Genomic DNA, 16,690 nt, shown 5'->3' with positions numbered 1-16,690 from the left:
GCTGTTGGTGGGTGATAAAGCCGAACCTTCGAGTTACACGCTCAAGGTCGCAGAGGGAGGAAGGGATGGATAGAACCCTGATGTGAGTCACTGATTATCTGATTCTAGTGTCCATACTCTTTCCCTAAGTGAATCCTGGCCAAGGGTCAAGGCTGGGGTTCCATGGGAGAGAATTTTGCTGAAAATAGGAAGTTAGTAGAGGATAAGATACCCAGATGTGATTGGCTCTTAGCTGAAGATCACCGACCAGCCAAAGTCTCAGCGAACCTGTATTGATACGTCCCACCTGATGTCACTGGGTTTCTCCTCACTGGCGTAAATGCATAAATCACAGATGGCATAAAATGTACTAAAATACATTTTAAATAATAGTTATTTTGTTACTTTGGGGGACAAAACAGTAATTAAACACATAATGTATCTACTACTTTGTCAACAAACCTCTACTATTTTAACATCCTTAAAATTAGGACAATGGCCACGGGTTAAATAAAACAGGAAGTTGAGAATGCAGGTGTGACTATAGAAATAGTCTAATTTGCTAATTATTCTTGGTCCCATCTCTTTTGTGGTTTAATATTTTCATGCCAGTTTACTGGTACCAGTTCTTATGAGTTACAAGACCCAAACACACTTCTGTTAAGTTTATCTCCAAGTATCATCCTTTAGGCCTGAGGTCTACAAACTTTTTTTTTTTTTTCTGAAAAGGGAAAAAAAGTGTCCTGGGGTTTGTGGGACCTCCAGTGTGTCACAACTACTCAACTCTTCTGTGGCTGAGCAGTATGAACATGTATACAGTATACATGAATAAGCATGGATGTGTTCCAATATCATTTTATTTATATTAAAAATAAAAAGACAGTAGGTCAGATTTGGCCTCTGGGTCGCAGTTTGCTGACCCCTGTTTTAGGCAATAGATGGAATTCCAGGAGCAATGAGGAAAAAATTCGGAAAAATAATCAGAACATACAGAAAGTCTCATTAGAGAAGGAATGTGTGTGTGTGTGTGTGTGTGTGTGTGTTATTTTTCCCATGTGGACACATTTTTTTCATATGTTATACATAGCATATTAGTTCATCCATGCATACACCACCCAGTTGAGTACAGACTCTTCTACGTAGTTTGTTGGAGGAGTGTTGAATTGGAAACCCGGAAATCAGGCTCTGGATAAAGTTCTGACAGTAACTTGCAAGGTACATTGGGCTACTTATCCTCTCTAAGCAAAAAGGGTAATGGAGTTAGAGTGTCTCCATAGGTCTTTCTACTCTACCATTCTCTAATGCTATGATTTTCTTGATAAGATTTCTAGGGAGAAATACAGGTTAAAAAATATGGGTTAAAATTATATTAAAAATTATATAAAAACTTGGTCCAGAACATACTGATTCAGACCACATAACCAATAAACCCATAAGGGTCAACGAGTCAAGGGACATACCTAAGTGGCATGGGGTGCGAAGCACACACAGGTTCTCACCTGGAAGGCTCTGGGTGAGGGGTTGGGCCTTCAAACATGTGTCGAACGAGTGGACACCCCTGGGGACACTTACTACGATGGGTAAAAACTTCCTTGTGACTTTAGAAGACAATCATTGTGGACGTTTTATAAGAAGAACTTGGACAGAGGAGCAGACCCTTTGTGATGCTCATAGCTGTAGGGGACCAAGAAACCTTTCCTGCCACTGAGCAAAGTGGCCCATTTCCAAAGCCATTTGGAATCACAGATGGCCACTCCCTTCTCAAAGAGTAGTGTTCAGGATGGGTGGTTGGTCTTTGGATGACTATGGAACAGGATCTATGAGGCCCTGTGGTTTGCAAACCAGATTCTGCAGAGACCCCTTAAGAAAGGGCTGTTGTGTGTGGAGGCGGGGTAAGCCTGAAGGGCCCTATACCCATGCCTGCTTCAACCAAAGCCCCACAACCCCTATCTAATAGTTACTGCTATTAGACGAGCGCAGGTCCAACTATTTCATTATCAGTAGGAAACCCGGTTCTCCAAATGTGGTGTTGGTGGATGTGGCTGTTGCAGGGAGTAGAAGACTCTCCTAGGTATGATGAGTTCATATTCATCTTCTGGGGAAGACGAATGCCTTGGAGAGGAAGGCACACGGAGAAGTGCATATGAAACCTCGGTTTTTCCCAAGGACTCCCTGGGTGTCTCGGTTTTAGGGGAAATGTTCTCATAGCACCTCTCAGTAGAGATCCCTGATGACTTTCCCCCAAGGACGCTGTGATTAATGAGGGTGTAGCAGAGATCTTCCGAGGAGCTCTGGTCAGCACTGTCCTGTTGGGCAAAGAAGAATCTTATCAAGAGTGGGCTCTTGCCTTTCCCTTTACATACTCCAGGCTCAACACAGACCCAACCCCGAGCAAAGTCTGTCTTCCATGACCATCTCCCCTCCATCTCTTGGCTCTTTTTCCTAAATGGCTGCCTCCACCTAACCCCTAGCCCAGGCATCCAGAGAGCTCACGCTGTCTAGAATATTTATTCCACCTCCCCAGGTCCTCTCTGCCTCTTGTTCCAGAGTGACCCCTGCCAATGGGTATAATTCCCAAGTCTCAGGCCTTGAGGGCAGCCTGCTCATAAGAACAACCCGAGGCCATCCTAACACGATTGGCTTATGATATTTAACTACTCATTCTAGGGATTTTTGCATTATTCAAAAGGGAAACCACTCAAGAGAAGCTCGCAGTCAGTGGAATCTCAGGAGATAAAGAGCAAAGCAGCAAAGTACAAGAGGGAGAGCCTGGATCTGGGACTGAGGCTTGGTTTTGGATCATGCCCCTGACTTCCTGCCAGTTATCTGGCTTGGGGACAGTATCACTTAACTCTCAGTTTTCTCATTTGTGAAGGAGGGAAAATAATAGTGCCGGTCTTCTGGGGTCGCTGCACCAGGTGCATGAGCCACTACAGGCAAAGCTCTCAGCTCACTGCCTGGCGTCAGCACGGGGCTCCGTGTGCATCAGTCCCTTTGCAGTGAGATGGGCAACAGAGGTGGCTGCTGCCGGGGCCACCAGGCCCCGCACAGGGCCCTGGGCTGACAAGCACTGGCGTCTAAAGTCTTTCTTTCATATCAAGGATTGAAGGGGTCCTAGAGGCCAACTCCTGCCATCTGGGGCACCTCAGCAAAAGGCTCAGAGATGTTTGCGTTACCTGCGTGGGAGCAGATGACATTTCTTTACCTGGAGAAAGGAGATACAATCAGCGTCAGGCGTGGGGAGACCCGAGGAGAGAGGGTGGGGAAGAGGGGGGAGGCCGGGTGGGGCGGGGAGTGTGGAGACTGGAACAGAAGCAGTCAGAGAGCCAACCAGTAGCCCATCAGGCCACCCCAACCTGCAGCGCACCCCAGGGGAACCCCAGGACCAGCTGAACAAGAAACAGCCGAGGGGGGCAGGTGAGCTCAGGCTGAGAGGCTGAGTGGAGGGAGACACACTGGGTGGGGCTTTGAGAGGGAAACCACGCTTCCCTCCGGCCCCCCACCCCTGCCTGCCTCACACAAAATTCCCAGCATGCCCAACCTGTACCACTGTGGAGACCAAGACAGATCAGAAACAGGTCCTGTCCCCCAGGGGCTCACAGGCCAGCACGGGAGGCGGCGGAGGGCCTCAGAGGAGCCACAGTGTCCAGAGGCGCCTGTGTCCACCGCAGGCCACAGGGGTGGGGGTGGGGAGGGGTGGGGGTGGGGTTGGGGGTAGTGACCGTGTGGGCCTGGTGCTCCAGAAAAGCTTGCTGGAAGGAAATTCTTAAATTGAGCATTCCCGTTCCTGCATTTGCCAGCAGATGGGAACAGCAGCAGGCCAGTTTCCCAAGGCCATGGGGCTCAGGGGCACCCCAACCCCTTGCCGCCCCCTCGTAGACCCAGCAGCTAGGTAGGGAGCTCTCAGGTGGGAGCTGCCCCGGATTACAGGGATTGGCCTGCCTCGGGCCTGGCATTCACCCTGCTTGCAGCACCGGAAACAACCAGGGCCCTCAGGACGTCCCTGGTCATCACCATGGGGACTGTCTGTGAGTCGAGGTCTTACTGCTCCCACGGTTTGCTCTGATGGAGATTGGGGCTCCCCGGGACCCACGAGCCCCCCGCCCCCCCCGGGGTGACACTGGGCTGGCAGGGCCGCTGATTCGCTTGCACACTGCACCGAGCTAGTTTGCAAGACTCGGAGTGAATGGATTGGGCTCTGCTCTTTGCACCTAGGAAGGCAAGGCCCAAACCCCCTCACTTTTCTTCTTTAGAAAAGCGAAATGCCCGACGGGCACTGAGGTGGACACTTGACGGGATGAGCACTGGGTGTTTTTCTGTATGTTGGTAAATTGAACACCAATAAAAATTAATTAAAAAAAAAAAAAAAGAAAAGCGAAATGTTGTGGCCCCTCCTCAGGCCTATACTTTCTCTCTCTGCGTCCTTCTCCAATTCCTCCTCCTCAGCTGCAGGGCTTCCTGTCTCCAGGACCCGGGCCTCAACCCCCAGGCGATCTTCCAGCATCTGCTCCTGCCACCGGCCAGCACAGCGGGGTCTCTGCACTGCAGCCCAGGTGAGGTCTTTTGATGCAGGGGCCTCAGACTGGGCCTGGGTTTAAAGCCCCCCGATAGGGGCGTCTGGCTGGCCCTCTGCCGGGCACCTGCCTTTGGCTCAGGTCGTGACCCTAGGGTCCTGGGGTTGGGCCCCACGTTGGGCTCTGTGCTCAGCAGGGAGCCTGCTTCTCCCTCTCCCTCTGCCCTTCCCCCCTGCTTGTGCTCTCCCTCTCAAATAAAATAAAATAAAATAAAATAAAATAAAATAAAATAAAGCCCCTCGATAGTTGTGTAGTTCTCAGGACAAAACCCTGCAATCCTAAGCTTGCCCATGAGGCCTTGCCCCTCCGGGCCCTCTGGGTCGCAAGGGTGCCCTAGTTTCTCGGAAGCACTTCAGGCACCTCTCTCCTTCCGGTCATTGTTCCCCGTTCACCCCTCCAGCCTCCTGACCTCAGGGAGGGATCGGAGATCAGTGGTCGGTTCCTGCTTCCAAAGGCCTCACAGTCTAGCAGAGAAAGACCCAAGCAGCTGGACGAATGACACAGATGGATGTGCAAGTATGACACTGGCAGGATGCCCAAAGAGCTTGGGAAGCACAGAGGAGGGGCAGTTGGGAAAGGCAAGTCTTTCAAGTGCAGAAAAGATAAGAAAGCAATGACTTACTCTCCTTTGGGGAATCTGGTTTTGCTTTAAAGATGCATATTTTTCTCCTGAAAAAAGAAAGAGAAGGGAAATTGGTGATCTTCGCCCTTCAGACGCTCTCAAAGGAAATGTCACTCAACTCCAAAACCTTATCTTTAAACTCTTTCATTTGTTAAAGTCATACCTCCTCCAGCATAGAGGAAAACGAAGGCAGATAAAAGGAAAAATGAAAGTAAGACCAAGTAGAAATCTCCACCTCGGCCTGTGTCTCTCTCTCCTCACTTCTCCCTTTTCTATGGCTGAAGTGGGATTGATTTATAAATAGAGAACTATGGTGATGTCCTAGGTAACTATCTGGGGGATATTTTTCCCTAACAGAGTATCAACTTCTTTTATGTCATGTGAGATAAGGAGCCAGGATTATTTCCGATTCCAACCCCAAACCCCATCTCTGATCTCCTAGGAGGCAAGCAAACAAGCAATCAAACATGTCCCATGTGAGCACGGAGGTAACTACTCTGTAGAGACCAGTCCCCGCAGAAACACAGTATAAACAGGAAACTCATTATCATCTCAGGAGACAAGGACATGTGCTCCAAGCAGCAAGACCATATGTCCTCCTTTGCTTAGAGAGTCTATCTAGTTGATGTCCTTATGAGTCAGTTAAGGACCTTGAGCTATTTTTAGTGGGTCTTTTACTCCAGCGTGGAGGATGACTTCTATGAGCACCCCAGCTGTCCGTGCTCTGTGCGAGGGACAGAAATGTGTGCTTCTGTACATGGAGCCTGGCCCTTCGCAGTGGGACTCAGGGGTCCTTCTTCTACCTTGGGAGCCAGTTTCGTCCTTGCTTCTGAGGCTTTCCCATTTGTGGAGGGCCATCAAGGCTCTTGTTCCTGTTTCTTGCCAGGCTCGAATTGTCACTTGCCTGACTGACTCAATTCACTTCCCTGCCTGCCTCTCGGATGATTGTGTCTGGGTAGTGACAGGCTTTGCCTGTGGTGACAGAAAGTGGGCAGTTACAGGTGATTTACAGCAAATATCACATTGAAACCACACTTAGGCAAATAACTCTTGAAAATAATTCTCCACTCACCACGGAAGGCAGAAACACCCTTCAGCAAAGTAGCAGTAACAGCATCTAAAATGACCCAGAGATGACACCAGATCACAATGTTGGTCTCTACAGCATTATTAGGATAACTCCCTTCCCTTGACCATTTCTGTGAAAAATCTTTTTAAAAAAGATTTTACTTATTTACCTTAGAGAGAGTGAGAGAGCACGCATGAGCGGGGTGGGGGTGATGGGCAGAGGGAGACACAGACTCCCTCCTGAGCAAGGAGCCTGGTCCTGGTCCAGGATCAAGACCTGAGCCAAAACCATCCAGGTTCCCCTGCCAAAAACCTTTTTTCTCTGCCCTTGTCCAAGATAGTATTTATTCTAAATGACTTGGACACATCTGTCATGCTGGAATGACTCCTTCCTCTCGAGACGTTAACTCACCCTTTGGAAATATGAAGATGATGCTTATCAACTCCTAATTGAGGAAGGAACTTTCTGGTGTTGATAAGCATCATTTTCATATTTCCAAAGGGTGAGTTAACGTCTCGAGAGGAAGGAGTCACTCCAGCATGATAGATGTGTACAAGTTACCTAGAATTGCTTGCTTATCTCCGATTTCAATGATTTACTTGGCCTCTTGTGAGAAAGGACACACAATAGTCATCTCCAGGAAATCCAAGCATCAGTATGTGGACATTTTAGAAATTTCTTTCTGGTACAGGTTAGGCAATATTTATGGAGAATTCTGCTGCACTCTGAAGTTCTCCTATTTATACCATATTACAGTTAGACACCATAGTATGGTTGTTGGGTGGAAAAAACCTGAAAACAACACCAGCTCAAAAATGGTATCACTTGGACTGAGTTCCCAAACTGGTGCTTAGTACATAATTTAATTGCAGGTTCCTCCAGAAAGGTAGTCTTAACCTGTGAGCCAGCAATTCTTCAATATGTGCCACCAAGTCTGTCACTTGGGCTCTCTCCATCCCCACAGAAAGGTGAGATAATGTGCATGATAAGACTTTGCTTTTCCCTCTAGAAAGTGACCTTGCCTGAAATAATCCTTTTCTTTTGCTGATAACTTTCTCTTCCCCCCCCTCCTTCTATAGAAACATTTTGTAGAACTCCTTAAGAGCCTCTCTACTTGCTAGCTGGGGTGCTGCTATTTCATGAACCTTTTAATAAAGACAGGTAGATCTTCAATTTTGTTATGTAACAGTTCATTTATTTACATCCTACACTAGAGCTTCATAAAGTCAAGGACCACTTATTTTGTTCATCATGGTATATATCACTGGCATGTGCCAGAGTGTCTGGTAAATATGTTTTCAATAAATAATTTGATAAATGAATGAGTAGCCAAGGACAGAGCAACTCTCACTGGCTCAGTTCATCAAATCTGCCTCCTTTACCCAAAGTACAGGAAAATAAACAGGACTTGTGATCTCTTTTGGGGCAGGCAGAAAGAAAGGCTCAGGATCTTTCTGCAGTCAGACATCCAGGCTGAAGTCGAAGTATCATGCTGGGCATCTTTCTGAACTTGAGTCATAGTCAACTACCTGCAAAATTGAATGTGAAAGCCCTGCCTTTACCCGTAACACTACCCACAAGCATTTGTAAAATACCATCCAGAAAGATCAACCCCAGGGAGCTTCCCAGGGAGTTCCCTTGCCAAGGGTGATAGAGGAGGAGAGGCTGTAGATTTTTCTTGCATTTCAACTGGGACGTTTTGGTTTGGGGTGGGTTCTGCAGGAGTCCAGATGCATCTCTGTGACACCCGGCTATGTGCCAGCAATTCCAGGTTCCTGTCTCTTACACAAAGCTTCCCTGGCCTTCTAGACCACCCAGTCTCTCCCTTGTTATGATGCCCAGGACCTTTCTGGTCTGTTTCATTATTTGGACTGTATGCTTTAACATATGTCCTGTGATATCACCCCAATATATGATCCTTAGCTTGCACTAAAGAGATGCGCCCTGTTGAGGGAAACTTTGGGGTCCCCAGCTCCTAACATAAGCTTTGGCTCAGTGGTTGCTTTTTAATTTAATTGATATTCTTTCAAAACCTTCTCCTGAAACCATGGGAGAAGTACAGATAATTCTACAGGCCACGGAACAACTGGCTTTGACACTCTTTGGAATTCTTGGATCCTGACACCCTGGTTCCTTATTTTAGTGATTCCCGGGCACTCAAAGGGACTAGTCAGAAAGGGTTAATGAGGAAGTCCTGGTCTAACAGCATCAGGGTAATTGCAAGTGTCTCTCTCCACAAACCTTTCAACAATCATGATGATGTGGGAGATGTGGTCACCTCAGAAATAGAAACTCAGAGCTTAAAATGGAATGGTCAGGATGGAGCTTGAGGACAAAGGTATTCGGGTTAAATAAACAGAGACAGCAGGAAATAGGTCTTATTTCTAGTTGCACTTCTCCTGCCCAAAGGTTCAAAGTGTTTTTGCCTTTTGTCTTGTCTTCACCTTTACTATGACAATAACTGCTGCTGGGCCAAGCAGGGTGCTCCACGGTGGACATCAAGTCCAGGACCTGACAGACTTTACTCTTCCTGGGCAAAGGCTGGGAGGAGGTTTGTTGGATTTGTTCTCACCTGGATGTTCTCTGTTTGGGGCTCTGATTTTTCGGAGTCCAGGGTATTTCTTGAGTGTCCTGCTGCCACCTAAAACCCAACGTATCAGAGATGAGTTCTTTCCTTTTCAGGCTTCCCACCTCCATTCCTAATTTTTCCACTTTTGTCATTTCTGCCATTTGTGTGGAACCCCAGAATCACCCCAGCTTCTGCCTGTCGCCTCAGATCTGTTCACAGCTCCTCCTTAACAAACATGGCAACATTTTATCTGATGGTTGACATTCTCCAATGACTTCCACGCATAACCCGTCCTAAATCCTTTGTTCCCACATGGCCAGGATTCCTCATGATGACCATGAGACTATCAGTGTTCGGAGAGGCTTAACCACTTGGCGTAGTCTTCGTGATTGCGCATAGGGATGTGGAAGGGTACTGGCCCTGTCTCACGGAAATCACCATCTCTCATAGCACCAAGGCAGACAACGTGGGATAAGAGGAGAAGAAGGATTAAATAAAGAAAATAAATCTGTTCATTGTGCAGGTTGGGTTTCTGTATGACCATTTTTTTTTTTCATTCATGGGGATTTGAGAATATGGTGAAAAAGGAACTAAAAATTAAGTACTACTTACTATATGTTTATTACTTTCTCTCAACCTCTCTCTCTCTCTCTCCACACACACACACACACACACACACGTACAATCCACTTACTAAATGTATATAACACATACATTTTATATATTTCATTTAATCTCAGAATAAATCCATGAGGTATATATGATTCTATTTTTTACCAATGAGAAAACTGAGGCCGAAAATGTTAGGTAACTTGTCTGAGGACCACCAGTCAGTAAGGAAGACTCTGAACTCCTCTCATAGAGGACTAGGTGCCACTCTGCTTAGTGAGGGGGGCAGATTTCCATGGCTTTTGTAACAAATCTGATCTGGACAGCCACGGTGGGGATCTGCTGATTGGATGATAAATGGGAACTAAAAGTGAAGGTGAAAATCAGATCCCAGGAAATATAAGCCTTTAAAAGTTATATTAAAATCCTAAAAAAAAATTTCAAATGTCACATTAATCATGACTTTCTCAATCACATTATATCTGTATTTTATTTTTCTTCTCAGGACAGTGATTTCTTCATGTTTCCAGCCATCCATCAGACTCTTTTTGAGGGCCTACTATTTGTCAGAAATAATGCCAGGAAACAGGAATTCAAAAATGACTTAAGAAATAGGGCAGCCCAGATGGCTCAGCGGTTTAGCGCCACCTTCAGCCCAGGGTGTCGAGTCCCACGTCAGGCTCCCTGCATGGAGCCTGCTTCTCCCTCTGCCTGTGTCTCTGCCTCTCTCTCTCTCTCTGTCTCTATGAATAAATAAAGTCTTTAAAAAAATAAAAAATGACTTAAATAGTCTCTACATTTGAGGAACTCATACATGGATATGAAAATGGGGATTTATAATCTGATAACACGCAGGAGCTGCAGATGGCTCTGCCTGTGAGGAACTAGGGAGGAGTTTCAGAAAACCCTGGGTCTCAGGGAGGGGCAGGCCACATCCCATGGGCTTGCCAAGCCTTCTTCTGTCAGGTGGTATTTTGAGTCCTGTGTCCTAGTTCCCAGTGGCAGGAGCCAACACTTGGGATAACAAACATAACCCTTAAAAATACTCCCCGCCCCCTGTCCCAGCAAGCTCATGGTCCCTAGACCATCTCACTAGGGATTCTCTTATTTTGGGCGGTACAAATTTTTACAACGACTGCTTTGAGGTTAATGAAGCTGATGGTCCAAAAAAATAATATTTTCTTACTGAACCTTACAGTGTGTAAGGCACTGTGCTAGCATCACATGCACTGGAAACTTCCAAGGTAGGTATTGTATTATTATTTCCTCTTAAAATCAGGAAACTGAACTGAACCAGATTCTTGACCAATTTTAATGACCTCTACTTACCCCTTGCAGAGAACGTGCACTGGATGAGGCCTCTAGTGTGGGCAGAAACTTGCTATTTATTTGGAACTAAAATAGCGATTTAAAAAGTAGTGATGTCTTTGAGCTCCTTGCAGGCATTCAGAGTTCAGGAGAGCATCCACCCACCCTGCCCAAACCCAGCCCTCAGAAAGTTGTTCCATTTCTTAAGTCATGGTTCACTACATTGGCCTCCTTTGATGAAGTCCTTCTGCCTTTCAGAGGCTTTCCCCCAGCTGCTCACTCTGATTCTGGGGAGAAGGTCAACCCTATGAGGAATTGAATGTAGGGTCTGAAGATCAGTAGGCACTTTTTTTTTTTTCCAGTTCTTTACTGGGCTCCCCCAACCCTGCCCAAAGACCTTTTACTCTTTCTGGCTGCAAGGCCCTGTCCTATCCCCCACTGCCTGCCCCTCAGAAATCTGGACTCACCTGTTTTCCCTTAGCAGAGAGTTCCCCATTCCAGTCAGTTCTCCTGGTGACTTCCCCTCAGCCAGCCTGCTGCTCTCGCAGGGGCAGCTCGGGGCTTACTGCCTCGGTGCTGCTCCAGCCGCACTCTCAGGGCAGAGAGCTGAAAGGAGAAGAGTACCTCCTGCAGCCTGGGAGGAGGACGTCAAGGGGGAGGAGAGTCTGAGGTGCACACATGCTCAACTTCCTAAAATGTCAGAACCCATAAAAAGGAGCAAATTTTGCCACTTCAAAATGTGCATTATTGGCATAGTGATTACTTTAAGCCAGTTACTTTAAAGAAACTTCAGACATGATAAAACAGGCTCTGAAAAATCAAGTAGAAATGATGGTACCGTGAGAGACCTTTCCACTGACAAGGGAAATCACCATGTGTGAGGGTATCAGGGAGAGAGCTCTAAACCTCTAGAAACTGTTCCTAATGCAGAAAGCCATTATATCTGCATCACAACATCACCCTTGCTCACTCTGCCTTTTCCTCCCACGATGAGGACTCTCCATCCTCAACATCTTCTTTTGTTTTTCGCTGAAAAAGGTATTTAAGGTGATGGTTTCAACCACTTGGGGTTATTGCCCAGTTTCCCTGGGTCTCTCCTTTGTATACAGGAGGTATACATGTGATTACACTTTTGTTTTTCTCCTGTTAATTTGTCTCACGTCAATTTAATTCTTAGGCCAGCCAGAATGGAGAAAAGTTTTTCCTTCCCAACCCCTGAAGGAACTGGGCTACTGGCCTTAACCAGAAGCCATTGGTCAATGAGAGCATGGAGCTTTTGGGGAAGCCCTATTTGCAATTACAGACAGGCCATGTGGTTTCTCACTTCAAATTCCTAAATTTATTAAATCACTTTGTAGTCTTGGAAAAGTCAAAGGGGGAATTTTGTTGTAAAACAAGAAAAGGTTAAAACAAATTAAGCATAGCCTCTTCATACAACCTCGCAGTCTCACCCCTAGGCATTAACCCAAGTGAAATAAAACATAAGATCTCAGGACACCTGGGTGGCTCAGCAGTTGAGCATCTGCCTTTGGCTCAGGGCATGATCCTGGAGTCCTGGGATTGAGTCCCACATCAGGCTGCCTGCATGGAGCCTGCTTCTCCCTCTGCCTATGTCTCTGCCTCTCTGTGTGTGTCTCTCATGAATAAATAAACTAAATATTTTTAAAAAATTAAACATAAGATCTCTAGGAACCTGCATGCAATAGCTGCTTTACTCAGAATTGCTCCTCCAACCCTGGAAATAATCCAAATGATTTTCAAGAGGTGAACAGCTAGACAAATTGTGCTGCATCTCTATGATACTGACTGGTAATGAAAAGGAATGGATTCCAAATCTCTGCAAAAGCAGAGGCAAATCTCAAATGCTTTACACTAAGGGAAAGAAGCCAGACTTCAAGTCTACCTCCTATGACAGTCAGCACAAGGCAAAACGTTAGGGACAAAATACATCAGTGGCCAGAAGCAAGGGGTGAGGGAGGGACTGACCTTCAAGCAAGGACAGGAGGGAATTTTTTTGTTCGTTTGTGTCTTGTGGTGGTGGCAACATGACTGTGGGCATTTCTCATAATCTAAAGAGCTATATACCAAAAATGGGTGCATTTAACTGTATGTAAATTATGTCTCAGGGACAAGGGAGCAGAAGGCAAGCTGAGGACAAAGCACAAGCTGACATCCTGCAATCTCTACCCTCCCAGGTGGGACATGTGTGACATCCCCTGTCTTAAGGTTAATGCCTCGCTAGAGGGAAAAAACCAACCTGAACTTGACAATGGCAAGGCCTCCAGTATCCTGTGAGTCTTTAACAACTCAGTATCCTTTTGGATCTTCCCTTTTCCTTACTTCAGCCAACTCTTAAGTATGTAATCAGCCACCCTGCATGACCCCAGATGACCATGAGGCAGCAGCTCTTCCTGCCCACGGGTCCTGTCCCAGAGCTTTCATAAAACCACCATTTTGCATCAAAGACATTTCAAGAATTCTTTCTTGGTTGTTGGCTCTGGACATCATCCCACCAAATTCGCCTACATTCCAAAACTACATCATCAATAGAAAAAAAAAAAGAGATTAAAAAAAAAAAGAAATGAACTTGGGGACAAGAACCATGGATTTTGGGTGTTATCCTTCTATTTGATGGTTGGTTCCAGTTTGGTCGCTCATTTGTTTTTCCATTTCTTTAACTGGCAGATTTCGAGCACCTGCCATATGCTAGACACTGCGGGTTCAATGTGGAGCAAAGCAGATACAGCCTTGCCCTCGTGGAGCTCCTTGAAATGAGATAAAACAAAATACGGGATGCTTTATTGCTTGTCTTTGAGCAATGCAGGGATCACAGTCGCAACAGTCAGGAGCAGCATGGGGAAGGCACTTGTTGTGCAACCCCAGAGCCACCACACATCACTGTGCCCTTGTAGCTGCTTCTCTAACTAAAGTCTGTCTCTGAGGAGGATTTCCAGGAGGGCTTTACTACCAGCGGGAAGAGAGCCAACAGTCTTTGTGGAGGAGGAGAAAATATCCTGCCCCCAGGAGGAACTGTAAGGGAAAGAGGGCGATGCCAGTCTAGGGCACTTGATGTTCAAAGCAAAATACATTATTATTTATAACATTTTAGTACTCTAAGGGCAAATACAAATGAAAAGATAAGAAGTTTAATTCTCTCTTTTGAAAATGAGGGCGGAGACTTTCTCCCGTCTCTTTTCTTAGAGCTTTTACATAAGAAAACTTTTAAGTTCTTTTTGTCTTTGAAAGGCAAGTAAATCTTTGTAAAGGCTGAATAAGCAACCCAGGAATGTTTCCTCCAGGATCTGGGACCTGTCTCCTTGAAATGGAATCATCATCGAAGATGGTGCCCAATCTCCCAGTCCCCCACCTCGGGGGAATAGCTGGACAGCTACGATAGATTTTAGGGAATGTCTTCCAAATTATCTAAAGCCTTTTTTTCTGTGTGTAAGTCTGCCATTCTGTTTATGAAGAAAGTGGAGTGTGTGTTGTGTGTGTGTGTGTGTGTGTGTGTGTGAGAGAGAGAGAGAGAGAGAGAGAGAGGCAGAGAGAGAGAGAAGAAGTCTCAACACATTGCTGTATTTATAATTAACCTTTCTCTTCCCCATGACCTTCAGGAAAAAAAAATTGAAAAAAAATTCAATTCAGTCTAAAAGTCCCTTTCCTCAATGGCTTCTGTACCTTTCACACTGCCTAGAGGTCAGCAGAAGGGAACCGCAATTTTTCAGCACCATGGAGGGAAAACAAAACAGCCAAGGACATTTAACCAACTAGTAGGGCTATTGCTGACTCCTCGTCAGTCTGAATGAAGATATCCCAGACTCTGGGTGGAGCAGTTTGAGCGTACAGCCTGGACAGTGCCCCATGGGTGGCTTAATTAGTTCCAACATTGAGCAAAGGCTTTCCGAGTCCAAAGAGTCAATGCCACAGGGATGAGGGTTGGAAATCAATTTGCCGTTGCTGGAGATCACCCCTAAACTTTTGAGCTTCACTTTCACTCAGGCCACTAGATGGAGAAGCTGTGCTGAGTGGAAGTGTTAGGGACCCATCATGAAAATTTCCCATGGTTGTGTGAGGTAGCAGAGATGAGCAGGACATTGATACATAATACATACATTTATTGTTGTGAAAATGACTCTGGACTAAATAATTTATCTCCACTTCACAAATGGAAGCATAGCAGTGCACATCCCCACAAAAAGAAGCCACAATAACAAATCTTTGAATCAGACCATCCTTTTCATCCTCCTCCAATTCCTCAGAACTGACCTCAGAATACATGAGAAACTACAGGCATTGAAGTGGAAATAAAACCCTGATCTCTGTAAACAGATAATGGTGAAATCAGTGGAAGGCTGAGTTGAAATCTTCAAATTTACTTTCCTATCCTTTGGCATTCCTGCAGAGAATTGATGACCAATGCAAGGACTGTTTTGCTGTATCTCAAGATCATAGGCTAATATAATCAAAATAACTATTTTATTTGCAATGTGTTAGATGTTTTAGGTATAATTTCTCAATTGTTCATGCAAGAATTGTGTGGGATACATACTATTTCCTCTATTTGAGAGAGGAGGACACTCAGGCTCATACAAGCTAAGTGACTTGCTCAAGAAGACCCCATACTAAGCAAGAGAGCTAGAATCGGAGTTCAAAATGAGTGTGGACTTTTTCTGTCTATTCATTGCCCTATTCAATAGGTATTTATGGAAAGATGAACTTAGCTTTGAGCTCTGGTCTGTGTCACTCCAATGTGTCTAAGAAAGACTGAAACATGCATTTTTGGCATAAATGTTGTGCTTCCTAATTCTTGAGTGGCTTTCGAGCACTCGGCTGGCTTCCACTGCCAAGACAGGTTAGAGACCTTTCAGATAAGAGGGATACTTTGAGACTGAAGAGTCTCAAGAATGAAGGGATGGGATTGGGACGCCTGGGTGGCTCAGTGATTGAGCGTCTGCCTTCAGCTCAGGGCCTGATCCCAGAGTCCCGGGATCAAGTCCCACATGGGTCTCCTTGCCTGGAGCCTGCTTCTCCTCCCTCTGCCTGCATCTCTGCCTCTCTTTCTGTGTCTCTCATGAATAAATAAATAAAATACTTTTAAAAAAAGAACTGGATGGGATAAATCTGGCTCTAGTTTACTCCTTTGTAGACTGTGGCTAAGGAAGGGACCTGGGAGAGATATTTACACAAAAGGAAAATCTTTATGGATCATCTTTAGGAAAAGAACTGGTTTATTTAAGAGTTCCTGTAGAGTCAGGAATCCAATAGCTTAGCTAAGATTTCCCTATTCTGCTTCCTTTCCTAAGGTCCTGGTGGTTGGGGCGGGGAGAGGCAGTGAAGACTTCATGGCGTGATAATACGGAGACATCTTCCTGAGGGTAATTTTCCAACTGCAGAGCATGAGCTGATTAGGAGTCCTGGCTAATATCAGGCAGTCAGTTATGTGTTTGAAACTATGGCTATTCATTGCTGATATTTCCCATTAATGTATATTTGGCTTGAAACAGGAGGTAGCTGCAGAGTTTCAGCACCTCCCTAAATGGACTTTGGGGCTGAGATTTTGCTTTCTGGTGGAGGGACATTCGCATTTGGTTCCACTGACTTGCCAGGAACCGTGATAACACAGAGGGTTATTTTTTAATGGTAAGAGGACTATTTGGCAACAAAACGGGGATCTGTTCAGCTCATTGAGAAGATTCTTATAAATAAAATGGCAGGCGGAGGGTATAGCACTTTCCTGTCACTCTTTGAGCCATGAATGGCCCTTGGGAAGAACATTCCTTCATTTGCAATGTTTCAGGTTTCTCATTGGTAAGACTAACATAGAACATAGATGATTAAGTTAATTATCATCTTAACTGGGGGAAAAATCACAGGCTGGGTTTAAGCTGTAAAAGGTAAACTATAAAAGTTAAAAGTTAAATTAAAAAGAAATCCGGGGTAGAGGGACACCTGGGTGGCTC

The 16,690-nt window shown here is 45.6% G+C and overlaps 1 protein-coding gene across 1 annotated transcript; it reads right to left on the bottom strand.

The window, feature by feature from the left end:
- Positions 1–838: 838 nt before the first annotated feature.
- GCSAM (germinal center associated signaling and motility) lies at positions 839–11,314 on the bottom strand. Its single transcript, XM_041768164.1, has 6 exons — positions 11,198–11,314; positions 8,817–8,885; positions 6,248–6,292; positions 5,176–5,222; positions 3,156–3,184; positions 839–2,285 (listed from the first exon to the last, which is right to left on the bottom strand). Exons 1-6 carry the CDS (start codon positions 11,224–11,226, stop codon positions 1,977–1,979), a joined length of 528 nt encoding a protein of 175 aa, XP_041624098.1. The 5' UTR covers positions 11,227–11,314; the 3' UTR covers positions 839–1,976.
- Positions 11,315–16,690: the final 5,376 nt, after the last annotated feature.

The sequence above is a fragment of the Vulpes lagopus genome, chromosome 1 (genome assembly GCF_018345385.1).
Source record: "Vulpes lagopus strain Blue_001 chromosome 1, ASM1834538v1, whole genome shotgun sequence".
NCBI classification, from domain to species: domain Eukaryota; kingdom Metazoa; phylum Chordata; class Mammalia; order Carnivora; family Canidae; genus Vulpes; species Vulpes lagopus.
The sequence above is the reverse complement of the archived record's forward strand: the minus strand, read 5'-3'. Positions and strand labels throughout refer to the sequence as shown.